At 53.8% G+C, this 26,797-nt stretch overlaps 1 protein-coding gene across 1 annotated transcript; it reads left to right on the forward strand.

The window, feature by feature from the left end:
* The first annotated feature begins 8,607 nt into the window (after window positions 1-8,607).
* Window positions 8,608-24,371, forward strand: Ppp1r9b (protein phosphatase 1 regulatory subunit 9B). Its single transcript, XM_055619877.1, has 10 exons — window positions 8,608-10,486; window positions 14,104-14,236; window positions 15,618-15,738; window positions 17,637-17,741; window positions 18,761-18,896; window positions 19,389-19,541; window positions 19,625-19,678; window positions 22,020-22,249; window positions 22,510-22,606; window positions 22,783-24,371. Exons 1-10 carry the CDS (start codon window positions 9,116-9,118, stop codon window positions 22,834-22,836), a joined length of 2,454 nt encoding a protein of 817 aa, XP_055475852.1. The 5' UTR covers window positions 8,608-9,115; the 3' UTR covers window positions 22,837-24,371.
* The last annotated feature ends 2,426 nt before the right edge of the window (window positions 24,372-26,797 follow it).

Here is a 26,797-nt window from a genome sequence, read left to right on the forward strand (position 1 = left end):
AAAACAGGGGTTCGGGATGTAGCTCAATGGTAGAATGCTTGCCTAGCATGTGCCGAGTCCATCCCTCACACTGAAAATATTTTTTTAAAGAACAGACCAAGGGTAGACATGATGGTCAGTACCTTTAATCTCAGTGCTCAGGAGGGCAGAGATAGCCCATCTCTTTGCATTTGAGGCCAGCATGGTCTATGTAGTGAGTTTGAGGCTTGCTAGAGATACAACACAACAAAACCATGTCTTAAAAAAAAAAAAAAAAAAGACAGACCTCTTGAGTGCATTCTAAATGGCACCATTTCACTTTCTCCATCATAGAACAGTAACTGAGTCAGGCTATCAGGCTTTGGGGAAAGATGACCCTTCCCTAGCTCTGTCCATGAGCTATGACTGGTCAAAATAGACCAGTGATTTTGTTTGTCTGGCCGGTGATTGGCTTAGGCATGGACAAGTGTCACCAAGCAAGAAAGGAAGATAGTCTGATTGGGGTAGGGAGGGAGGCAGTGGGTCTGGGCGAGACTTAACATGACAGGCATCTACTACTTCCTCCTGCCCCTGGGTATCTCCACAGTATTGCCTGTGTGAAATACCTGGAGTTGAGGCAGCAACCTTGGAAATATTTGGAGAGGGGGTCCGGTTTAAGAGGCAACACCTTAAATGTTAGCAAACGAGTGACATTTACCCTCCTGAAAGGAACGTGGAAAAGAGAGATGGAAGAGCCTACATCCGATGCCTCAGATGAGTCTCCGAATTAACCAACTCTTTTTCTTTCTGTTTTGTTGAGGAATTTTTTTTTTTTTTTTTATGTGTTTGCTTGCTTGCTTTTTTGAGACAAGGTCTCACTGCGCAGCTCTAGGTGTCCTGAAACTCACTGTATAGACCAGGCTGGCCTCAAACTCATAAAGATCCACCCGCCTCTGCCACCTGAGTGCCTGGGATTAAAGGTGTGCGCCACCACCACCAGGCTTCAACTTTAGGATTTCTTGCTATGAGCAAAAACTTCTTTGGCTCAAACCACTCCCCCACCCCCCCACCCCCCCCCCCACCCCCCCATCTCTGTCTCTCTCTCAGAATTATTTACTTTATTTCATGTGGATAAATGTCTTGCTTGCATGTATGTGCACCGTGTGTATGCCTCGTGCCCTCAGAGGTCAGAGGACAGCTTTGAACCTGGCATTACAGACGGTTGTGAGCCACTATATGGGTGTTGGGAATTGGACCCAGGTGCTCTGGAAGAGCAACAAGTGCTGTTAATCAGTGAGCCATCTCTCTAGCCATCGTTCACCTCATTTCCTGATACAGAGTCTCTCTCACTGGACCTGGGATTTATTGATCACGCTGGCTGGCTGGTGAGCCCCTGGGGGTCTGCCTGTCTGCCCACCTCCAGCACTAGGGTTAGAAGCATGTGCCACCACTCCAGCTTTAGACACAGGTGCCCATACATGGGCTTTCTGTAGCGTTCATCAAAAGCAACCATAGGATAGCTAAGGATACCAATCCAAGTGATTTATCTAGAGGAAACCCAGATGGACAACGAGCCCAGGAAACACATAAAGCCCCTACCTAGCATGCGTAAGACCCTGGGTATGATGCCCAGCACTGCAAAACACAGGCTAAAAGCCCAACAAGAGAAGCTGGCTCAGTCAATAAAGCACTCCCCTTGCAAGCTCGAGGACCTGAGTTCAATCCCCAGAACTTACATTTTTGTATTTGTTTGTTTGTTTTTGTTTTTCTAAAGTGGGCAGGAGACAGGGCATGGTGGCACATGCTTGTAATCCAAGGGGAACTGAAGACTTCTTGGGAGCTCAGTGACCAGTTAGACCAACCTAACTGATGAACTTCAGGCCGAAGAGAGACCTTATCTCAGAAGAAGCCTTGGTGGGGATAACAGGGAGGTTGTCCTCCAGTCTCCACATGAGTACATACATTCATCATGTACACACACATATACACACAAGTGAATGAAAGTGTAGAAGCTGACCATAGGCATACACCCCTTTAATCCCCATCCAGGAGGAAAGTGAAGGCAGAGCACTGAGTTTTGGTGAACCCAGTCTACACAGTGAGTTCCAGGTGAGCCAAGACTGCACAGGGAGACCTTATCTCAAAAAAAAAAAAAAAATGTTGGCAAGATTTGGTCTTGAATAGTTGCTGGTGGTAGGAGAAAGGATGAGGATTCATCAGCTATAGAGAACATCTTGGCAATTACAGCCAAGTTCAAAGTTCAGTCACTTAAAACCTGTCTTTCTTCTTCTAGATAGACATCCTGAATGGGTTCAGATAAAATCCCAGGGTGTTCATTGCAACCCTGCTTGGAACAGAAAAACAAAACAAAATAAAAAACAGATGCAATCCCGCCACTGTCAGTAGGTGAATTGGCAGCAACTACCTTGTGGCTTATTCACACGATGAAATGATAAATAGAAATTAAAATGAACAAACAACAGCCTGTGAGTACACAGAGGAACCCACTGTCGAAGATCTTGGGTGGCAGCCAGGCACGGTGGCACACTCCTGTAATGGCAGCACTGGGGAGGCAGGGGCAGGTGGAGTGAGTTCAAGGCTAGCCTGATCTACAAAGGGAGTCCAGGACAGCCAGGACTACACAGAGAAACCCTGCCATGAAAGACAAAACAAAACAAAAAATCTTGGGTGGCGAGGGTAGAAATGGCGAACATAGCATGGCAGCTGTTTCGAGGGTTGTAGAGACTCAGAAAGCACTGCTGTTTCGTGAATGTTAGGTGCATGGGAAAGAAGTGAAAGTAGGGCCTGACGCTCGCCACAGTTTGTGTAAACCCCAGCAAAACAAGCCAGTCACAAAAGGACAAATTCTGTATGATGCTTACATAAGGTACCTGGAGGAGTCAAGTTCACGCAAGTAAAATGGTGGTTGCCAGGGGCAGCAGCAGGAGGGAGCAGGGAGTTACTGTGCTTGGAGAGAGTTTCCACTGGAGAAGGATGGGTGGGGAATACCTTTGCAGTTTTCTGAGTGTCTGTCTGTTTGTTTGTTTTAGACAGGGTCTCTCACTGGCCTGGAGCTTGGCACTTAAGCAAGGCCGGCTGGCCTCTGAACTCCAGGCTGAGGCTGTCTCTGCCTCGCCAGCCCTGAGATCACAGCATGGGCCACCACACTTGGCTCGGCTTCACCTGGGTTCTGGAGATGAGATTCAGCTCCTCATGCTTGCACAGCAAGTGCCTTGCTGACTGAGTCATTTGCCCAGCCTCCCAAGTTAATATCATTTATATGGACAAACCTGAAACAAAAATGACCCAATACTGGCATTTGTAAACTCTGCTGTGACGAAATTCCCTGAACTTCCCTTATTTTCTATGGAAAAATTTCAAACTAAAAGAAAGAAAATAATTATTAGAAAATAGTTCCTTGAAGGGGAATTGTCCCAAAGTAACAAGATTGCTTATATGTTTGCGCTCTCTGGCCCCCGCCCCCGGCTTCTTGAAGAACAAGGGGCTAAGGTGGAGGAGCAGAAGCTGGCATTCTGGAGACTGAACCTGTGCCAGGTCCCATGGGAGCCCAGCAGAGCCTGGTGGAGCCAGTATGGCGGGAGATGGTCAGCAAAGGCCTATGGGAGAGGGCGACTCTCAAAGTTGTCTCTTCTTTGAACAAGGTCCAGAGATCGGAGGATGAAAGAAGGTAGCCATCAAAAACACAGAATTTTGAGTTCTTAGCACGTGGAGCAGGCAATAGAAACTCCTTGGATTTGCTGATAACAAATATATTGCCCCATCTTTCCTGTTCTTTTTTCTTTTTTTTTTTTTTCCTTTGACCTCCCTTGCATGTCTCTAGAACTCCCATGGCTACAAATACAACGTTGCAAAATACATATTTACAGGCTCCTCTAAGCCCAGCTAAATATAGGCTTTCCTTTAAAGCAACTGAGGATTTGGAGAAATCTTTGCTGTATCCCACCCCTTCCCCTAACCTCCCAACACACATACACACACACACACACACACACACACACACACACACACACACACTGATGCCTCCCTAATCTCCTCGGAAGCCTGTGAACTTTACAAAGGGTGACAGAGTACAGTGTGAGACTGATGGGAAGAAAGCCAACGGCTGGTGGGGGAGGGGAGGGCAGGCAGTAGCAACCTCCCAGCTGTGGGAAGAAGGACCCCACAGTTCCTCTCCTTGCCAGTGCAATGAGAGACCGAGGGGCAGGAATAAAAAACCCTTTTGGAAGTTTAGAAGGGAGGTCACCTTCAAAAATGATCTTGGGGCAGGAGTTGGCTAACACTCACCTAGCATGCCTTTGGCCCTGGGTTCAACCTACCATGGCAACGAGACATGACTCAGAAAGGAATCACTTGGAGAAAGGACTTGGAGGAGTCATGGGCAGAAATGGTGATATACCAGAATTTCACATGAGAGATGTTGAAAAGCAGCATCGGCCCAACGTCTTATGAATATAGACTCATAAGCGCTGTAGACACTGGTGATTGTTCTCAGCCACATACCTGCCCACACTGTTGCAAGCGCAGCCCCCAATACGCATGCAGCATGCAGTCGGTGACAGCCTACACTCTGAGCTGTCTGAATTCAGGATCTATTTAGTGCCCTCTTTGGCTCCTTGAAGGAATCTGGCAAAGTCCTTGAGCTTGGAGTGGCAGGTTGGGTTGGGTTGGGATGGGGGGGGGTTTGAATTCTAACAAAAATGGTCTGACTTGAAAGCCCTGTTCTAGTCTGTGCCACACGGGAAGTAGGAGACACCCAGGGTCATCCATAGTCAGAAGATTGCAGACATTCAGGTTGAGCATGTTGGGAACTGAGGAATCCAAAATAACTAGCCCAGGGTCATTGAGCAAATGGGAGGAGCTAGGAACTCAGTTCAGACCTGCAGAACCCTAGCTGGGTCCCTAAAACTGTATGAGCCATTGCTCACTCCTCCCTGTTCCCTGTGACTAGTTTATCCAAGGCACTGTAACCCCCTCAGGCACTGGCATGCTGGAGGTGAGCTCTCCTATTTGGAAGTGTAGGTACACTAGTATTTCCTTCTTGGATCTCAGAAGTAGCTCAAGGCCCTGGCCATCAAAGGCTAGGAATTGGGGTGAGCATTATTGACTAACCATAGAACAGCCAAAGGGCAGGGTCTAGATCAGCTTCTTCTCTGATGTCAGTGGCCAGAGGAAAAAGCAAACAAGCAAAAACAACAACAACAAAAAAAAACCCCGTATTTTCAGAAGTTGTCTCAGGGGCCCAGGGCTGGAAAGGACAGCCAGCCTTGGCACTCAGCCCATGCCTGCGCCCAGGGTGCTGAAGGCTGAAGACTTATCGCACATCAGGCTCTCCCCACCCATCTTCATCACCATCTTTGCTGTTACACCTGGCATTTAAAGCCAGCAAGCCTCCAGGCACACCTTCAAAGAGCACCTTCCCAGAGGGCCCTCATCAGATGGGGTGTGAGAAAACAGGGGCTTGGCCAGGAGAGAGGGAGGATTATCACCGCCTGCTGTAGTTTCCATCCTTCAACCAGTGCTGGGAAGGCTGCCTCTTCTCCTACCCCTGTTCATAACTGTGGCAGCTGCTGGCAACTCTCCCAGGCCTCAGTTTATCCCTTCAGAGAGCACACAAGAGACTCATGACTCCTGCAAGGTCACGCAGACAGTAAATGGTACAGCCAAGACCTGAATCCTGGACTTAACTTTGGGAACCACTCCCACTCACCTCTCTATACAGGAGCTTCCATCCCAAGACCACCAGGTACATGGGCCATGACATCAACATTTCCTCCACACAGGCCCTGCAGAGATCAAAAGTTTTAAATTATCCTAGGATGCTAAAACAGGTGGGAATGGGTGAACATTATGGCCTGAGGAATGAAAGTTTACTTCAGACAGGCAGGGACAGGATGGAGGAAGTGACACCCCATGCCCCACCCATCTCACTGGCAGACTGTTTAGTGCCTGACTCCAAGGAAAGAGTGATGGTAAAGCAGCTGTCACTCACTCCCTTAGAGCCTCTTCAGAAATACCAGCTGGGGTGTTGCTCGGCCATCTAGGAGCCCACAAAATAATCATCTCTACGCATGAGCTATAGTCCCCCAAGCTTTGTGCCCACTTCACTTTCTCCCTTAAAGGAGTTTTATTCTGAGAAGTCACTGGACAAGGAGACCTGAGGGCACCTGTAAAGTCCAGTTCATCCTAAATTTCTGCCTAGGATGTTGGGGGGGGGGTGGGGAAGAGGGACTGACGGCTGGTTCTCAATTCCTCCTGTCCTGGCCAGGAGTGTGGGCACAGACCCCTTGGCTGGGACTAGATAAGATGACTCACCACAAAGGGTGTGGGAGATTCTGGGCAGAACAACCCAGGGGCCTGGGCCCTCCCCCAATCCACACAAGAGCTCCAAGAACACTGCTCCAATTCCCAACTGGCGATGGGGTGAACGGAAAGCCATCACCCAGCCACCGCAGTGAGGGCTGAGGAGAAAGCGCAGTTTCTAGAACGCTTGCCTTTGCCTCGCATGGAGGAAGCCCTGGACCAGAGCCTCGGGAAGCAACTGCACAAGCCTGTGATTCCAGCACTCAGGAGGTGAAGGCAGTTGGGTCAGAAAAGTTCAAGGTCATCCTTGGCTACCTTGTTAGTTCAAAGCCAGAGCAGGTTATTTCTAAAACACACACACAAAACAACCAACCAACTGCTCTAGTCGGATGAGGGTTGAAGAGGGTTCAAGCCCTAGACTTGAACTTGGGAACAAGTCCTAAAGCTTGTTCAGGAAAGAGGGCTTCTAAGATGGGTCGGAGGCACCTGGATGGCTTCTTTATCCTGCATGGATGCCCCAAGTGCAGAGCTGGGGAGGGACCGAGTCTCCTGCCCGCTGTGCGAAAATGTAGGGGGCAGCTGAAAGCCTAAGGTCTGGGTTCATCTCCGGCTCCAGATAAGAGCCAAAAAATCTTCACTCTCTTGGCACATTACTCTAGGGAGCCAGTCCAGTGGTTCTTGGCTCCTCCCCATCCCAATCTTCAAGGTTCCCAGGCGGTTTCCCCACGTCCCATCCCCCCCATGCGCAGAGCTCTTTTGCACGTGCTGTGGGTTAGTGTCCCACAAAACCCACACGCTCAGAATGGAAGGGTAGGAGGGTTCCCTCCACCAGCTCGGCCAGGCCAACGGAGAGAGTGGGAAAAACGGGAAGAGGAGGAAGAGGATGGAGGGGAAGAGGGCGGGGGAGGAGGCAGAGGCCGCAGGAAGGCCTGAGATGCAGGAAGCAGCTGGGGAGAGGGGAGGGGGGAAGCTTTGTGCCTGGGTTGTTCTCTGGGTCCTAGCGTCCACTCTATTCATCAGTTCCTGAGATCTACCGACTAGAGCGTCACATCTAGACCTACCTGACTCTTGGATGGATCCTCGCTAGGTTCTAGGCAACCAGGGAGGGATAATGGGCAACACCAGGGCCCTTGTTCTGTATGTGAGGAATGAAGGGAGCTCTAAAGAAGCTGAATTTTCTTTTTCTTTCTTTCTTCTTTTTTTTTTTTTTTTTTTTTTTAATTTTTTGAATCAGGGTTTTTCTGTGTAGCCTTGGCTGTCCTGGACTTGCTTAGTAGACCAGGCTGGCCTCGAACTCAGAGATCCTCCTGCATCTGCCTCCCGAGTGCTGGGATTAAAGGTGTGCTGCACCGCCACCACCCAGCTCGAAGCTGAGCTTTCAAGAAGGGATTCGTAGGACACGCAGATACACACATGCCAGAGATGAGAGAGACACCCAAGGTAGAACCTTGGCCCGTGGCCCTAGGGTAGTCATTCCTTCCAATCTCTCCTAACACCGTCCCAGCCCTTCCTGTTTGAGAGATAGTCCTGTGGCAGATGATGAAGGCCAGGATTCGACACCCTTCCCCAAGCCTGGAAAAAAAACACTGAGCAGGTGAGGAACAAGTGAGGACTCCAAAGGCAAAATCTGCTGCTGTTGGGTGATGTGCCCCGCCCCCCCCCCCCCCCCCCCGTCTTCATTTCTCCTCCCTACAGCATCGGCCAATATGGCTGGGCCCAAGTTTCAAATCCTGAAAGATGCGGGGAAATTCCCTAAGGGGAGTTGTTAAGCAGAAATCCCAGGTCCGGCCTCTGAGATTCTCCTTCGCCAAGTTTGGGAGGGAGCTAAAAATACGTGCTTTGACCTAGCAGCACCCAACGGTCTCGACGCTGATAGCCCTGAACACTCTAAGGACCTTTAAGGAAATGATTCGGGTCGGGGGAGGCCCTCCCCACAGAACCCCCTTCACTTTGTAGGAGGAGAAGGGAGACTGCCGGGGCTGGGTGGCTCCCCGCCCCCAGGGTTAAATGAGGGTACGCCTATGTGGGTTGTGAAAAGCCGCCGCGTTTGGGATGGGAGGGTTGAAGAAGAACAGCCAAGGTCCGAGGAGCCGCGGAAGGCGGCCCGCCAAGCATGAGTAGGAGAGACGAGGCCACGGGGTGGAAGGGAAGGGGAGGGCTCACGGGCTCCGGCCCCGGAAATCCGATCCCTTTAGGACCCAGTGGTGCCAGTCCCCCAGCGGCGGCGGCGAGAAGGGCAGCCGCTCGGTCTCCGGCAGCCGCGGTTCGGGCAGAGCTAGAGAAAAGACCGAGGCTCGGGGCGCGGGGGGGAGGGAGGGAGGGAGGGAGGCGCGGCGGAGCGGCCCGGGTCAGCGGAGCGGGCGCGGGCGCGGGGATGCCGGGCGCCGGGAGAGCCGAGGCCCCCGGCCGGAGTAGGGGGCGCCCTCGCCGCCAGCCCCGGTGACACCGCCTCGGAGGATGTGAGCCGGCGCCGCGGCCGCTGCTTCGCGGGCTGGGCGCGCGGTCCCAGCGGCTCCAGACCCCTTCGCTGCTTCGGTTTGGGTGGGGGAGACCGCGTCAGGCCGCTTGGGCTTTCGAAGGGGGGGGGGCTGGCCGTCTTTGGCAGCTTGGTTGGGGGAGGCGACCCACACAGGGCGCTCGGGGATTTTTATTTTTTTTTTAAAGCGGGGTTAACTGGGTTTTTTTTTTTTGGCAGCTTGGTTTTTGGGGGGCTCCATAGAAGGCCTTTCGGGATTTCTTTCTTTGGGGGGGAGGGGGCGGTGGTCCCGACTTGGCCAGCCGCCTGCTGGAGGGGGGAAACGGGGAGCGGGGGGATGCGAACCCGGCTCCCCCCACCATGATGAAGACGGAGCCTCGGGGGCCCGGGGGTCCCCTCCGGAGCGCCTCCCCGCACCGCAGCGCCTACGAAGCGGGCATCCAGGCACTGAAGCCTCCGGATGCTCCCGGGCCCGACGAGGCACCCAAGGCGGCCCACCATAAGAAATATGGCTCCAACGTCCACCGTATCAAAAGTATGTTCCTGCAGATGGGCACCACCGCGGGGCCGCCGGGTGAGGCGGGCGGCGGCGGCGCAGGCATGGCCGAGGCCCCCCGGGCGTCCGACCGCGGCGTGCGCCTGTCCCTGCCGCGGGCCAGCAGCCTGAACGAGAACGTGGACCACAGCGCCCTGCTCAAGCTGGGCACCAGCGTGTCGGAGCGCGTGAGCCGCTTCGACTCCAAGCCCGCGCCCTCGGCGCAGCCCGCTCCGCCGCCGCACCCGCCGTCCCGGCTGCAGGAGACGCGGAAGCTGTTCGAACGGAGCGTCCCCGCGGCCTCGGGTGGCGACAAGGAGGCCGCGGCGCGGCGGCTGCTGAGGCAGGAGCGCGCCGGCCTGCAGGACCGGAAGCTGGACGTCGTGGTGCGCTTTAACGGCAGCACCGAGGCGCTGGACAAGCTGGATGCTGACGCCGTGTCGCCGACGGTCAGCCAGCTCAGTGCGGTCTTCGAGAAAGCCGACTCGAGGACCGGCCTTCACCGTGCGCCCGGGCCCCCCCGGGCCGCGGGGGCGCCCCAGGTCAACTCGAAGCTGGTCAGTAAGCGGTCCCGGGTGTTCCAGCCGCCGCCGCCGCCTCCCGCCCCGTCGGGGGATGCCGCGACCGAGAAGGAGCGTGGCCCCGGAGGGCAGCCACCCCCGCAACACCGAGTGGCCCCTGCCCGGCCGCCCCCTAAGCCGCGGGAGGTGCGCAAGATCAAGCCGGTGGAGGTTGAGGAAAGTGGGGAGTCTGAGGCCGAGTCGGTTCCAGGGGAAGTGATCCAGGCCGAGGTAACCGTCCATGCAGCCTTGGAGAATGGCAGTACCTCGGCCACCACAGCCAGCCCTGCACCCGAGGAGCCCAAGGCCGAAGCGGTCCCTGAGGAGGAGGCGGTGTCAGTATCGACGCCAGAGAGGGGGGTGGACAATGGCCGGGCCCCGGACGTGGCACCTGAGGAGGTGGATGAGTCCAAGAAGGAGGACTTCTCGGAAGCAGACTTGGTGGACGTGAGCGCTTACAGTGGACTCGGGGAGGACTCTGGGGGCAGTGCCCTGGAGGAGGACGATGAAGAAGATGAGGAGGAAGCTGAGCCTCCCTATGAGCCGGAGTCAGGGTGTGTGGAGATTCCTGGGCTCTCAGAGGAGGAGGACCCAGCCCCGAGCCGAAAGATCCATTTCAGTACCGCACCGATCCAAGTGAGTGAGCTCCCCTCCCCACCCCCTCGGGCCCCCCGTGTTGCGCCTGCCACGTGCTAGTGGTCGCCCCCGCCCAAACATCCGTGTTTGGCAGGCTGAGTCAGCCCCTGCCACCCAGCCGGGTTCCCAGAAGTTCCCACAATGAGGGAGGCGTGGGGAACTTCCAGCTGTTTGTCAGAGTGGGAAGGTTTTCAGGTCTGTGTTTGTGAAGGTGGCCTGCTGCGACCTGCCCTCAGGTTCCTAGCCCCTTCCAGCATCCCTCCCTGTCCCACGCCTACTCTGGGACACCTGCTCTCTCTTCCTCCCCCAAACATTCTTTGCTGCCAGAGGCTGCCAGAGGCTGCCAGAGGCTGGGAGTTGGCGGGCCTGAAGGGGTGTGGGACATGTCCTCGGGATACTGTGCCTCCACATGCCCTACTGTCAGGAAGAGAAAGGTGGAGAGCTTAGGGACACTTCCTGCTCCTCGATGTGTAAGACTGCCCCTGTCTGGGGTGAGAGAGAGGGGAGCAAAGCTACAGAGGCCTGCAGCCCTTCTTCCCCACCAGTTCCCCCACCCCAACTTTGCAGAAGTGAAAGAAGGAAGCAGACTGAGGATGAGCTGGGCCGTGGCCATGTGTCTGGGTTGGGGGAAGACTCTACCTTAGGCTCTGTGCTGGGCCAGCTTCCCACATCCAGGGTTGCACAGGAAAGAGGCATCTTATATGGCCCTTGAAGGAGTAGGCTTTCTGCAGGCCCCACAGGAAGAGGGCGGTGGGTCTGGAAGTCCCTCTAAGGCTCCTGCCAGACTTAATATGCCTATAGCCTTGGGAATTCCTCCCCATTCCATTGGCTCTGGGTACTTTAAAAGAGGATGGGGGGTTGCTTTTGGTGGGTTTCAGGCCCCCCTTTCTCTAACACCACTATTGGTGATTGGTTTGTGAACTGTGCCTGTCAGTGCTTTGAGATCTTCTGAGTAGTGGTGGTTGAGAAAAGATGTCCCCTGGGGAGAATTAAGACCAGGAGACCACTCCCATTTCCCACTGCCCTGTGAGCTCAGCTGGCACATCGAGCTTTGATGGTCTTTTCTTCCCAACACTTGCTCTGCTGTGCCTAGCACCTGGCCTGGCCTGGACCCTGTCCCTCCTTGCCCTCCCCAGCCAAACCCCATGTGTTTGCTTGTGGTTTCCATAGCTACTCCTGCACACTAAAGCTGCCCAAGTTTCTGTCACCCTCCGCCTCCTCCCTTCACCCAGGCAAGCAGAGGTCTAAAAGGTTAAGGGTGGCCAACCCCTCCCCTCCTCTCTGCCTGGGGTTTTTGGAAGACTCCTCCATGCCCTGTTTGTTCCCTGTAAAGGCAGTGGGATCCAGGAAGGACTGGAGGCTGCTGGGAGGGTGTCAGGGGCAGATGCCCCATCCCGATGGGTTTTTTTGAGCAGTCCCATGCCCTCAGAGAGCTAGGGAGTGTAGTCTGGGCCTCTGTCTATATCTGATGCCTTACCCTGATTTTTTTGGTAAAAAATAGCACATGATGTGGAACAGTGCTTCAGACTCCCTGGTGACTCTGAGGCAAGCTGGCCGCCGGTGTAAGAGCCAAGGCAGTGCGGAGACTCCTAGTGTCTGACTTTTGGCCTTACTGGGGCCTTTCTTCTCCCCACCCTGGCCCAGAGCCACAGGCTCTTCGCCTCCACCACTGCTGCACGGATTCTGAAGCCAAGGTTTTCTGCCCCTCACTGACCCAATTGTCAGCATTATGGAGGTGGGGGTGTCTGTTCAGGACAGAGAATACAGTTCCACACTGTCGGCTGAGGAGGTAGCTGAGTGCAGGGCCTTCTGATAGGGGTGACTGGTGGTCTGAGGCCTCTGAGCCTGAGACCTGCCTGGGATTCTTGCAGGGGCCAGGATGCAAAAGGTGAACAGGTCATAGACAGAAGACAAGGCCCAAATCAGGCCTGAGGGGTGTTTTGGGAGTCAAAGTGGAGTGTGTGTGATGGGAAGTGGGAATGGGTTGGTTGACTAGGAGAGGGCTTAGGAAGTAGGGCAAGGTCAGTTTGTTGATCCAGGTGTATGCCACTCGTCCTAAAGCTTGGGACACCTTTGCAATGGGGACTAAGTCACCAGTGACCCACCTACTACAGCCCATCTGGAATCAAATGCCACCCTGGCCTGCTACTAGCTAACCAACCCCTTGCAACCGTGGGTAGTGGATTATATGTGGAATCCAGCTGGCCAGATGTTGGAGAACAGTCTCCTGGCCACCGCCCAGTAGCTGGTTGAGTATTAAGGGCCTGATCCGGAATGTCTGATACTATAGAGTTAAGGGCATTGAGCTCGGTGGACACAGAAACCCCAGCTGTGCTTCTGGCTGGTCCTGTAAAAAATCCTCTCTACCTCCCACCAGGGCAGCATACCACTGCTAGGCCTGGAGGTTTGGCATGACATTCAGCAAGCACCAACAAAAGCTGGCACGCAGGAGTAACACTGCCCACCAGGGATATAAGCCTGTGCCTGGAGCAGAGGAGGCCCTGGCATAGCTCTTGCTAGAGACAGTATCTTCCTCTGGTTCCTTCTGGCCCATCCAGCTGACAGAGCTGTCTCTACCCCTCCTGCTCTGACTTGACTTCAAGTGATGACAACCTGTCACAACTAGCAGTAAAGCCAAAAGGAATGAATGAATGAATGAATGAATGAATGATGAATGAATGAATGAATGAATGAAAGAAAAAGCCATGGTTTCTCAAATGTTGCTTATTAAATACCTTGCAGACATCCTTCCTGGGTCCAGCATCAGGTACCCACAAAGCCCTGTCTCCTCTTCACTGGTCTATGAAGAGGTCAGAATTAGACACCTAGAGGGACAGAGTTAGCAGAGGGGAGGGGATACCGCACACAAGGGCAGAAAGACTGCCACTACCCATGATCCTTGGTCCCTTTAGGGCACCAGTCTTGGAACCTATGCCTGGTGCCTGTAGGTAGGGGTTCTTTAGAGACACAGTTCTGGCATGTGGGAGGGCCATAGGGGCTCAGATTTCTCCCAGACTCCTACTACCCGAGGCCTGTCTGGGAGTTAGCAGCCTTCCCTTCCCTGTGGCAGTAGGGGGATCCCCTCTGCTTCCCCTTTATGGCCCATCCACTTGAGCAGCTGGGCAGGGAAGGGTCCTGGTGCCTCTGCCTCTTTCCTCCTTCCTTCCCTCTCCCATCCCCCTCCCCATCTGGCATCCTCCAGTGTTTTCTCCATCCTTTCTCCCCTCCTCCTCTTCCTGTCTTCTGCTCAGCCTGTTCCTCCTCTGTGTATGGCTGTGTCTTTGTGTCCACCCTCAGCTGTTTGGCTCTTAGATCTTCCCTTTCTTTTTCTCTATCCTGGTACTGGAAATTCCCACACCTTGCAGTCTCCCCAGGAGTGTCCACCCAGTACTACACAGACTCTACCATATGGAATGGATCTTTTGCTTTCTTGCCCCTGGGCTCTAGAACTAGGAAGCTGTTTTGCTGAAAGCTAGATTCCTTGAGAGATTGGTGTAAGAGAAGGGCCTCTGGCAGGAAGGACATAGGGCCTCAGGCAACTGAGCTGGCCCAAGGGCCTCCTCCTGCCAGCTGTGCTTTTGTCCTCTTACCGGCCCCTGAGAGCTGTTCCTTCCCAGGTATTCAGCACCTACTCCAACGAGGACTATGACCGGCGCAATGAGGATGTGGATCCCATGGCAGCCTCTGCAGAGTATGAGCTAGAGAAGCGCGTGGAGAGGTTGGAGCTGTTTCCTGTGGAGCTGGAGAAGGGTGAGAGGCCAGGCCAATCTAAGGGGCACATTAGGGTCTTCTGTGGGGCTAGCCTCTGTTCGACCACCCTTGTGGGTACCCACGTGCTGGACTTCTTGACTCCAGCCCCTACTCGCCTTTCTTGGCATTCCTCATCAGGACCCACAGCCACTGGTGTCTCCAGTGTATTGCCAAGGAATGATATGTGGTGGACACATCTCCTAAGTACTGTGTCTGTGGTGTTGGGCTCTTTGGGAGGCACAGGGGCAGGTAAAAGCAGGCTCCTGGGAAGATGGTTCCTCTAACTTCAGCCTTATGTGCCATCCTATGAGCTGGGAGGGAAGAGAGGCTGCATTTGATGGGGCCTTGCCACGCTAAAAGGTCCTCAAGGGAGTGATGCCTGAGCTGAGCTCTAAAGAGGAGCCATTTGGAAAGTGTGAGGTCGAACAGAGAGCTACATCCAGCATAGGATCAATGTGTGACCAGGGTAGCGTGGACTATGGTGAGAGCATAGGGTAGTCATCCCCGAGAGGGACTGGGAATATTACACGGACTGGGAGAGCGATTCTAGAAAGATTGCAATGGACGGGCCATGGTGGCGCATGACTTTGGGAGGCAGAGGCAGGCAGATCTCTGAGTTCTAGGCCAGACTGGTCTACAGAGCAAGTTCCAGGACAGCCAGGGCTACACAGGGAAATCTGATTGGGGGAGGCAAGAGAAAGAAAAAGAAAGGGAGGAAGGAAAAGGAAGATCACGGTGATAGGGGTACAGGGAGGGGTCATGGAGGGAACTGACTCCTGTAGCGGGATTAGCAGTAGCATAGTGAAAGTGGACTCAGTGGGTGGGAACAGTCAACAGTGCCTGGTGGTCACTTGACTTAGGGGAGCCTAGAACTGGGGGAGGAATCTAGACGCTTCGTGACCTCTGGCGGAAAGGGGCGCCTGTCCTCAGGGAGTGTTCCTGGGGAAGGTCATGTGTTTGGATGTTGGAGGTCCATGGGACAGGAAGGGCAGGTGTAGCTAGACAGTGGGTATCTGTGTTTGGTCAGTGAAGCTCTGGGCATAGTTGGGACTAATTGAAGAGAGACCAAAAGGCTTAGGCTAAGTCCTGGCTCAGTCCCCATCCCAACCACACACCCTTATCTGTATACACAATAGCCTGCCACACCCCAGCCGCCCTCACACACCCTGCTGCCCGTCCACTCATTGGATAGGGCAAAGGGCAGGAATAACCCCTCTGAGTTAGCCTGGCAAAAGGGAGGTGGGTAGAACCATGGTTCTTTCCCTATTATGGGATGACTCCTGAGCTTGAGGACTTACTTCCAAAAGGAAGATGTCCTTGGAGTAGTTATATAGGATAGAGGATCCCTGCCAACTATGTCTTCTCCCTTTCTACCTTACAGACTCTGAGGGCCTGGGCATCAGCATCATTGGCATGGGGGCTGGAGCCGACATGGGCCTGGAGAAGTTGGGCATCTTCGTCAAGACTGTAACTGAGGGTGGCGCGGCCCATCGCGATGGCAGGTACCACTCTCATTTCATTCTTTTCCCCCAAGTCTTTTTTTATCAGTCACCATTTGGGGTGGGGCTGGGAGGCCTGTGTGTGTTCTGTGTATCTTTGGATGTTCAAGGAGCACTGCTGTGCAGGTGCTGTGCCAGGCTTTGGGGTGACAGCCGTGAACAGATGGGAGCCCTCCCTAGGACCCCACACATTCTCTGGGTGCGGGGGGAGGGGTGTGAAGCTAGGCTGTACCTAGCACCGTGAGTGCCGGCCTAGGGTGTGCATTGGCTCTAACAGGAAGAACACGGGCTGCGTGTCTGGAATAAGGCTTCGCATTTCTTTCCCTTAACAAATAGGCAGGGCCTGACTCTCACTGGGTTGTTGCCAGGCCCTGGCAGTCAGTGTAGAGGGCATTGCCCTCAGAAAACAAGCAGTATTAAAAGTAGACAGATACCAGACAGAACAGAGAAACTGGCCAAATGGAGAAGGACTCTATGAAGGCACAAAGTAAGAAGGCCTGGCCACTCTGATGGGTGGGCGTCTTGGAGGGAGTAATATTAAAAACGAGAGCTGAAGGCCAAGCAGGAACTACACGGCCAAGTGAATATATAAAAAGCCAGGTGTAGTGGTGCATGCCTTTAACCCCAGCACCTGGGAGGCAGAGGCAGGTGGATCTCTGAGTTCCAGGACAGCCAGGACTACACAGTGAGGCCCTGTCTTAAAAAAAACCAAAAATAAACTGATAAATAAGGACAAAAGTTTCCTTGTGAACCCAGGGCCTCAGCACTCTACCAACTGAGCTATATCCCCCAGCCTGAGTGGAAGGGTTTCTAAGTCTGGGAACCAATGGCAGGACTGGAGATGGCAGGGATCAGTATGGATAGGATTAGGTTGGTTATGGCCTAATGGGTCACTCATTGTATATGCATAGGCATGTACCTGTGTGGAACATTTGTGGCCAGAGGACTGGGCTTCCGTATGCCAGAAGGATCTTGAGGGGCACTAGAGCTCTGGTATCCATGCCCTTCTCTGCCAGATATTCTGTTGTGCTACAGGGGGAGGAAGTGAGAAGTATAAGGCTTTCCCTCAGGAAAGCTGTGAAGGGTTGACACCCACACGCCCTCCATGTGACAGAGCTGAGTGGTGAGGGCTGGGTTACTAGTAGGGTCATGTTGTTAGAAGCATGGGTGCCCAATTCAAAGGGCTTTTACCTGCTGTGGCATAGGTGGCAGGAGGGCAACAGGAACAGAAAGGATGGTATCCTTTCTGGCGCTCCCTTCCCCTTTCCAGAGCTTGGCCACTGTCGCCTGTTTGCCAGCAAAGCAGGCGTGTGTGTCATCATGGGCTAGTGCCCACGTGAAAATGTGCACTATAAGGGAGAAAAGCTTTCTATCGGGCATTCTTTCCATTTTCACTTGAAGCTCTGAGAAGCTCAAAACCTCCCCAGAAGTGGAAGTGGAGGAAGAAGGTGCTCAAGTCTTCCCCCATCTTCTGTATCCCCTCACAGGCTAAGCTACCACCCCGTCTTCCTCTTCTATGTGAGGGGCCAGCTGGATTGCATTGGAACATGCAGCTTTGTGGCTGTGGGTGTGTGAGCGTGAGGGGCATGCTTGGGTCTCAGGCATTTGGGAAGACATTGGGGTAGTGGCGCATGTCATGTGTAGAAATGAGCTCTGTGGATGGCACATCACCTTGTTGAGTGTGACTGAAGAAACGAGAGTATGTATGATTGATACATCAAGTGTGCCCACCACCTTTCGAGGTCCTGGATAACTGCATCTGTATTGCCTGGCTCTCTCTGTTCTTGCGTATTTTATCCTGGAACCTTGGGACTAAGCGTTGAGTTTCTGGTGGGAAGGGTCCACCTTTGACCCAGCCCCTGATCCTCTCATGACCCCCTAACAAATGTCCCTTTCCCTAGGATCCAAGTGAACGATCTTCTGGTGGAGGTGGATGGAACAAGCCTGGTGGGAGTGACCCAGAGCTTTGCAGCCTCTGTGCTCAGGAACACCAAGGGCCGAGTGCGGTGAGAGCCGAGGAAGGGAACAGGCGGGAAGCTAGTCCTCTCAGGGCCCCAGTTCCCTGCCTGGGAGAACTGTACCTGCAGCCCCTGGCCTGCCTTCCCATCCCTGGATCCCTGACTACTGCTCACTACTGGGACTCAGGCTTCCAGACTCACGTGCCTCCATGTTCTCTCCTCTTGGCTCATTCTCCATCCCTGCTCCTATCTCTGCCTCACCTATTGAAAAGCCAGGCTATGCAGAATGACTGCTAACCAAACTAGGCTCTCCCACCTAGAGGTTTATGTTCGCTCTGGGCCACCCCATGTCCCGTTAGTAAAGCTGCTCCAGTGGGTTGAGCAGAAATCTGTTGTGCACCTCTGGCAGGACACCTGGGGACCACTCCCTGCCCCATTTCTAGAGGGGCACTGCCCCTAGCATAGGGTGCTGGAGAGAAGCAGGATGTGGGGGCGGGGGAGCTGGTGCCTGGAAGTTCCACTGTTTCCTCTCCATGCTAATCTGCAGTTGCCATCATCCTGCCCCTTCCTGACCAGGGGCTTGGCACACACCCAAAGCACACCTCTATGGCCTAGGCCCTGTCTCCTAGGATGGCTCATTTTGGCCACTCTTGCTTTTTTGTATTGTTGTTTTTTTGTTGTTGTTGTTGTTTTTTTTGGGGGGGGGAGTTGGTTTGTTTATTTGTTGTTTTGTTGTTGTTTTCTCTTTGGTGGAAAAAGCTCCTGTACTGAGAGCCCCTGAACTCATGTTGCCTGTAGCCCAGCCCAGAGTTTGGCTGACACCCCCTTTCCATAGCTGGCCAGGAAGACTAGCAGGTCTTCCTGCCTCTTTTGGGAAGCAGCCCTGTGAGAGCCCCAGCTCCCCTATTCATTATTAATTCCACAGCCTCTGGACTCAGACTCTCAGTTCACCTCCCCTGGGAGGGCCTAGGTTTGCAGGGAGGGAACACCACAAGGACAGTGGCATTCCCAGTTTTAGACAGGCTGGGATGACGCCAGGATGACAGATGACTCTGGTGTCCCTGCAGGTTCATGATTGGCCGGGAGCGGCCTGGAGAACAGAGTGAAGTGGCCCAGCTAATTCAGCAGACCTTGGAGCAGGAGAGATGGCAGCGGGAGATGATGGAGCAGAGATACGCCCAGTATGGAGAGGATGATGAGGAGGTAGGGACATGAGTGCCCTCTGGTGGCTAGATGAAGCGGTGCCGTCCTTTGCCTCAACTACTTTTTCCAGGCCTGGTTAAAAACAAAACAAAAAAACCCAAACCCCAGGGGAGCTTATGGTCTGAGAGAGAAGCAGACCACCCCCCCCTTTCAGAGAGTCCCTGGCCAAATGGAGGACTCCCACTATCTGTCTTGAGAAGGTCTCCCTGTAACTAGAAGGAAAACAGTTTCCTCTGAGTCCTTACTCTGGGGGCAGGGCAGAAATCTAGAGAACTTGGGAGAAGGACAAATCCTCAAGGAAGCCCTGTTTCGGCAAAAACAGTCCTGGAAGTTTCTTTAATCTTGGAGTGCACTTAGCCTGGCCATAGAGACTCCCCTGGCTAGCTCCCAGACCTACATGAGCATAGTGCTTCCTGCTGGTCTTAGGCCTGGCAACAGGGTAGCCGAGGGAGGTAGAGTAGATGGATCCACATTGCCTGCATCCCCTCACAGACAGGAGAGTATGCCACTGATGAGGATGAAGAACTGAGCCCCACGTTCCCAGGAGGTGAAATGGCCATCGAGGTGTTCGAACTAGCGGAGAATGAGGATGCCTTGTCCCCCGTGGAGATGGAACCCGAAAAGCTGGTGCACAAGTTCAAGGAGGTTGGCAGAGGGCCCCTGGGGCAAGTGGGTGAAGGCAGGTGGGTAGCCGGCCCTGGGAACTGAGTGCCACCCTGTGTCTGCAGCTCCAGATCAAGCATGCTGTCACTGAAGCGGAAATCCAGCAGCTGAAGCGAAAGGTGAGGGCCTGCATGTACGGGTGCATGTTGAAGAGCTGGGCTGAGGGCTGGAGGAAGGAGCCCTGCCTTCACACTGGCTCCCCCACTCACCCCAACACACAGCATCCCACCATGGGCTACTGTGAGGCCAGGGATATCAGGATTAAGAGCCTGAGAGCGCTGGCCCATCTGTTCCCCTGTTTATCCATTGGGTCTCCATCCCCTTGTATGTAAGGTGTGGTATGAAAGCAGTGCTGGCGACATCATAAAGCTATGTAGGTAAGAAACCCAAGGAGATGATACATGGAAATCTGCAGCCTGGTACAGGGTCAGCACTCAGTCAGAAGTCAGAGTGTCAGCAATCCGGTGTTGATAAACCAAGTCTCAGAAGTCTCGGTGTCTGTTGATTTTCAACACACATCTACTCTGCACAGGCCTAGGGTTAACGTAGAGGTTTTTGATTACCTAAAGTACACAGAGGTGTACATAGTGACACATGCCAGCCTGAACCCACAGACCCATTCACCCAGACACCTACACACTCTTGTCTGCACTGACATGCTTTTCAGATACCCGTGATCAGTGCTGCTAGGGGCACTGGGCTGGGTAGGTAGACCCACTGTGCCCTTGAGGTCACAGAAACACGTGACCGTGACCGCCATTCAGGCTGCTGGCCCAGGAAGATTGTCAGAGGATAAACACATTTTCACCTGGGCCAGCAGCGCACGTGCTGGTGCCAACGGCACCAGCTGGTGCCGCACATGGCTACTGTACATGCATGCCAGATGCGTACAGGCACACTGGGTACCCACACAGCCAGGCGCTGAGACACACAGATTCAGTATACTGAAGGAGGCCCAGCTCCCACTGGGTTTCCGGGGTAGTAGGAGAAAGCGGTCCCCGAGGGCCATGAGGATACAGTGCAGCAGGCGTTCGTGTGTTCTCTCCCACGTTGATAGAGGAGGGCAGGGGATGGGTGTCTGGGTCAGAGAAAGGAAATGGGTGGGAGCTTGCAGGTTGGCTTGGGGAGGAGGCCTGCCAGGATATGGTAGCTGACCCTGTGGAGAAAGATGAGAGGCAGCTGGATGGTGGAAAAGCTTGAAATGGCATTGAATAGACCTCACCCCCTAAGAACTGCAGCCTTGCTTCTACAGGCGTGGAGCTGTGACCCCTAGAATTTATTTGGAAGTTCGCCACCTAGGAGATGGGAGGGCTGGAGGGTAAGGAGGACTCAGATACTGATAAACCTGTTAGAGGCCCAGGCAGAGTTTGCCAGGGTGAGTCAGAGTACAGGCCAAGGGTGGGAAGGAAGGGCAAGTTGAGACTGCATTTTTGAGGGTGTTTTCGGGGCATGAAGCAGAGGGTGGGTCACAGGTGGTTTCAGGCTCAGCAAGCAAAGAGGCATTCAATTGACAGACATCTAAAGTAACTTCTGGGCAGCTAGCGCCACTTCAGGCACAGTTATGAGCAAAAGCAGAGCTGATCCTTGTCCCTGTGTGTCTCAGATTCTGCACACCGTTGGCTCTTGTTGCTACCTGATAGGCTGTGTAGGAAAAGGATTACTGAACCCCTAGATCAGGAAGGACCCCATGCAGTTGTGAGGGCAGGGGATACTGCCCTACTGGAGTCCCAGCAGACTTCTCTGGAAAGTGATACACAGCAGGTGTACAAGGGAGGGGCGATGAGGCATTCCTAGCAGAAGGAACAGTACTTGGAAAGGCCCAATGGCAAGCCTGCCGGTCTGCAGGCAGGCCTGAGCTGTCCAGGGTTAGAAAGCATGGGGTGTTTGCAGCAAGTAAGATAGGACAACCCGGAACAGGAAACTGAGTACTGGGTCTGCTAGGATACAGTGGCACCTTCCACCAGGAAAGCAAATCAGAAGAGCAGGCTTCGGAAGGGGGAGGGTCCCACCTGGGCGTGGTGTCTGTGAAAGGCTGGGAGGTAGGGCTCATAATTAGGTGCAAGATCTGCCCGGAGCTCCTTGAGGCTCTTCTCATAGAGGTGGTGTGGGAGGGGATGCCCTGTCTTGAATGATAAGGAGAGAAGGATGCAGACTGAGCTATCAGGAATACAGGACACCTGGAAGCTAGAAAGGGGCTGGATTGTTCAAGAAGCAAACCAGGGCTTATCTACCATCTCCCTACCCCTGATGCACCTTCTGGATAAGGCAGAAGTTGCTAAGAGTGACTCATGGGTGCCTGCTTGTCACACATACACACACACACCCCCGGGAGAACTCTAAGTCAGCTTTGGAGTTAGTAGTTGGGGGTCATTAGCCTCCACAGGCTCAGGAATCCCTAGAGACTGGGCTCCAGGGCTCACTCTGGTCCCCTCCAACCCCGGGCTGCTCTTTTTCTCACAGTTGCAGAGTCTGGAGCAGGAGAAAGGGCGCTGGAGGATGGAGAAGGCCCAGCTGCAGCAGAGCGTGGAAGAGAATAAAGAACGCATGGAGAAGCTGGAGGGCTACTGGGGTGAGGCCCAGAGCCTGTGTCAGGCCGTGGATGAGCACCTGCGAGAGACTCAGGCCCAGTATCAAGCCCTGGAACGCAAGTACAGCAAGGCCAAACGTCTCATCAAGGACTACCAGCAAAAGTATGTGTCAGGGGCTTTGGGTGTGGGCCCAGGCAGGTAGAGAGAGAGGCCTTCAGGGGTAGTTCCCACCCCCAGCCTTCCTCCAGCTGAGTAGGGAGACAATGAGCACAGACTAACTTCTGAGGGCACCATGGTGGGCTACCTGGACTGGAATGGCTGAATGACTGATTCAGGCCCTAGAGGCCTTGGGGAAACCTGCTTCTCCCTGGACTGGTCACCCCTACACCCTAACCCACCATCTGTTCCTTGCCTGTCTCCAGGGAGATCGAGTTCCTGAAAAAAGAGACTGCCCAACGTCGGGTACTGGAGGAGTCAGAGCTGGCTAGGAAGGAGGAAATGGACAAGCTCCTAGACAAGGTAGCGTGCCTCCCCCCCCCCCCCCCCGGAGGGAACAGAATGGAAGCCAAAATCCAATACTCTGTTGTTGCTATTTGGGAAGGATTGTGTTGCTGGCTGGGAACTTGGGGTCACAGCCTGGTGTGGGGTGAGTGATCCACGCCAGGCCTAACGGTCCCCTCTCTTTGTTTTTCTAGATCTCAGAACTGGAAGGAAACCTGCAAACACTGAGGAATTCCAATTCTACTTAACAGGAATCACTCCTTGACCGGACAATAATAATCCCCTCCCATCATCCTCACCCCCTGTCCTCAATCCCCACCCCATCCCTAACCAGCCTGGGGACAGGTGCCCCGACTTCCCTTCTTCCTCCACCCCACCTCCCCCAGCTTCAGGGACCAGAGGGCCCAGATTACAGGCCCCTTGAGGGTGGCCAGGGCAGACAATGGTGGCTGGAAGAGTGGGCTCCTTGTCCTATGGAGCTGAGGCACAGAGGCCGAGAGAAGCTGAGAGCTGGCCTGGGTGGTGGATGGACACAAGGACCTGCAGACCAAACTGCCAGACTTTACAACCTCCAGCCTGTGTCTCTGGACCGGAGTGGAGCTGGGGTTCTCCCGGCATCTCACCACTTGGAGGCTGCTCCCTGCCCACGGGGTCTACGTGGCCCCTGGACCTCTTGACTTGAGATTCTCCATTCTTGGCCCTTTCCTCTATCCTATCATCGTGCTGTCTGTTGCATTCTGGCCTCCTGCTTGGAGGGCTTGCCTCAACATCTCCCATCCCTGCTTCCCATTCCAGGAGGGATAAAGCCCACCCTTGAGAGGCTGGGCCTAGTCCTGCACTGATTTCTTATGTATCCTTCAGGGGGGAAGGAGAGTGGGAGTAGGGAAAAGGATGAGTCCAGAACACCTGGAATCCAGCTCCCCTTTCCTAGGAAGGGCAACAGCCCTCAACTTCTCCTTGTGCCTCCCCTCTTCCCAGGTGCCAAATAGCCATAGCCACCTCCTGGAACTGCCCCGAGGCCACTCTGGGATTCAGGTTTCCTTGGTCTAGCCTAGGAATGCCAGGAGGGAGGGAGGTCAGCTTAGGGGTGTGCCTACAGAGCTCTCACTGGGGAGCTAGGCCCTGCCCAGGGCCACACCTGGAAGCCTTGTATTAACAGCGAAGAGACTCAGCCTCCCAGCCTCCACTCCCCCACTGTTTTCCAATGTTTTCACTGGAGGGCAAAATTTTACTACTCATCTTTTTGGAGACCAGGGCTGCTTGCTGTCAGCCTGCTTTCTAAGTGAAATTGACTTAGTTAACCCACTTTAACCCCAAATTGGGGCTTGGACCAAGGGAGGTGAGACCCCCTCAGGTACCCTCCCCTTTCAAAATCCATCTCATTTTGCCACTTCCACACACTACCCCTGCCCCAAGCCTAGGTTTCTGTTCATTTTTTTAAAATAACCCAGTTCTAACCTTTTCGGCTTCTCCTAGTTCCCTGTAAATAGACCATACCATCAGTCAGTATTTCTTGCCCCCTTCTTCCGCCCCCAGACGTGCCCCAAAACCCCAGAAAGCTGGCTGTCACAGTGCCCGGCCCCTTGCACTTCACCCAGGCAGATGGAGGGGGCGGAGCCGGGTGGGTGGGTCTTGATGCACTTCCGGTTCTGACCGGCAGCGCTCCTGCCCCGCCCTTGGAGGACCCCGTCTCTGTATATAATATATATATGTATGTATTGTTCCTGGTTTTGTACGGACCATGCCCTCTGTCAGGTCGTCCCCATAAAAGCAGCCCCCAGAGCCTCGCCGCCTGGTTTCTTGATGCGTTGGAGAGGGAGGGAAAGGAATGCCAGTTTCCCTCCTTTTCCTAATTTTACGCAGAACCTAGAGAGGATCTTCATGCTAGTTCAGTTCTCCAGCTCCAGTCTCCGTAAACTCACTTGTCACCATTGCCTACTTTTCGTGGGATCTCTAGACAGTCTCTTCAGGTCTGTTTTCCAAGGTCTCTAAGCCAGAGAATGGACTGAATGCAGCAAAAGCGACTCCCCTGCCCTGAGAACGCAGCGGTCTGCAAGACCCCAGAGGTCTCTAAAGTTCCAGGAGGGCCAAAGATTTTATGGGGTGACTTAGGAGATAACTGGCACAGCATTGTTGTTCCCAAGATCAAAGAGTGTTCTTTGCCCCTGAGCTGGCTTGAGGAGCCTCATACAGTCCCAGCTGCTCCACTAGCTCTCAGTTCCAGGGACAAGTTTTGGTGAGTCCCAAAAGTGAATGTAGTGAGACTCCCGCAGTACACAGCACAGCCTCTTCTTGTACAGATGCTGGAAGGCAAATCTTTGGTAGCTTGGACGCCCCCATGCTGGGGGGGTTGGGATGGGAGTCTCATTTCCCCTTTTGATAGAAAACAAAATTCCCAGTCTCCAGGCTCTCTGATCACTTAGTTAGTCCCAGATAACACCAGCGATGAGTGAGTTGTCTCTGTAAAAATTCCAGTAAGAGTCCAGGACAGCCAAGGCTATATAGAGAGACCCTATCTTGAAAAAAACAACAGAAAATCCAGGCTGTAATTCCAGCACCCTGAGAGGCACAGACAGGTGGATCTCTGTGAGTTCAAAGTTAGCCTGGTCTACAAAGGGTACAGGACAGCCAGGGCTACACGGGAGGGGGGGGGTTCTTTTTCTAACAGCTCCGAAGGTAGCTACTCCTAATGGTTATTTCTGTCACAGACTTCCTGTTAACTACCCTCGAAACTGGTTCTGTGTCTCAGGGCCATGTAAGACCTGTCCAGATCTGGCACCTACCTTAGAGTCACAAGAAAGCTAGCAATGATTGTGGCCTCTCAGGGCAATTCCTTTCACCAGATCGTCCTTGGAACATTGGGAGCTCAGGGAATGTTGCAGGTAGATCCAGGTAGGGCTGAACCCATGACAACAGCCCATCATGCCTAGGTTAGAATTTCCTGAGCCACAAGACCAAGTCCCTGCTCAGGAAACTTCACCAAGAAGTAGAGCAGCTGGAGCCTCCTGGTTAGGTAGAGAGATGTGAGGGTTTATGGTGAGATGTGGCTGTTTGTGGTGACAGGACAAGCATCTGAAGGGGAAGACCTGTGGCCCGTACCCATCCCGAGGACTGTGTGAGGAGGGGACCTTTCCCAGATGTTCCAATAGTGGTTAAGTGGCACTCCACGTTTAAGGATGAGTGTGTTGTATGCCCCGGGGGACTTGTGTATGGCTTTTCTGGGAGCTTCTCAGGCCTGAACTGTGACTTAACTCGTGACATGTCCATTGGAAGGGCTGTCAGGTGGTGTCAGCAAACTGTGAAGTTGGCCATCTTAACTCCCCCAACCCATCTATTACCATCGTCTACTGAGCTTGAGCAGATCTGTCGTAACCTCAATATTTGCTGCAGAGGAAGGATATCAGCTGCCTCCCCATCCCCAGATCTCAGCACCCTAGGCCTGATTAGGAAAAGGGTGCCATTCTAGCACTGAAAGACACACACATCTCCCATTAAGATCTTAGAGCAGCCTGGAGTGGTGGTGCACGCCTTTAATCCCAGCACTCATGGAGGCAGAGGCAGATGGACTGCTGCGAGTTCAAGTCCAGCCTGGTCCACAAAGCAAGTCCAGGACAGCCAGAGCAACACAGAGAAACCCTGTCTTGAAAAACCAAAACAAAAACCCTAGAGCAGTAGTTCTCAACCTGTGGGTCAAGGCCCTTCTCACAGGGATCGCCTAAGACCATCCGAGAACACTGAGGGTCACCACAACATAAGGAACTGCATTAAAGGGTGGCAGCGTAAGGGAGTTTGAGAACCACTTGCCCTACAGAGCGCCTGCACAGGTGGTCACTTGTGGAGATATCATCTCCACATGAACCTGCGGCCTCACCAGACTCTCAGAATGTACCCACAGGTCCTCCAGCCCTGGGATGCTCTCAGCCCCATTGATACTGTCTCCACTCACAGTTCTAGGGAACTCTTGGCTCAACATGCTGCTGCCCACAGGCCCTTGGCAGCGGCCCATTCCCCATGAGCCATCGGGAGTGCGCTAGCTCTCCAGACCCCACTGCTCTCACTAAGTACTGGGCTTTCTCCAAGGTCATCACTTGCTCCTGAACAAACCATTTTCATTTTTGAGTCTCTGCCCTGTGCATCTTAGAGGACAAGAGAATCTTACAGTTTTATTGGGGTGTGTGTAAAAGAATCTGAGGGGTACCTGGCACACCC

Source organism: Psammomys obesus, unplaced genomic scaffold (assembly GCF_907164565.1).
Source record: "Psammomys obesus unplaced genomic scaffold, mPsaObe1.curated_primary_1811, whole genome shotgun sequence".
Classification (NCBI taxonomy): Eukaryota; Metazoa; Chordata; class Mammalia; order Rodentia; family Muridae; genus Psammomys; species Psammomys obesus.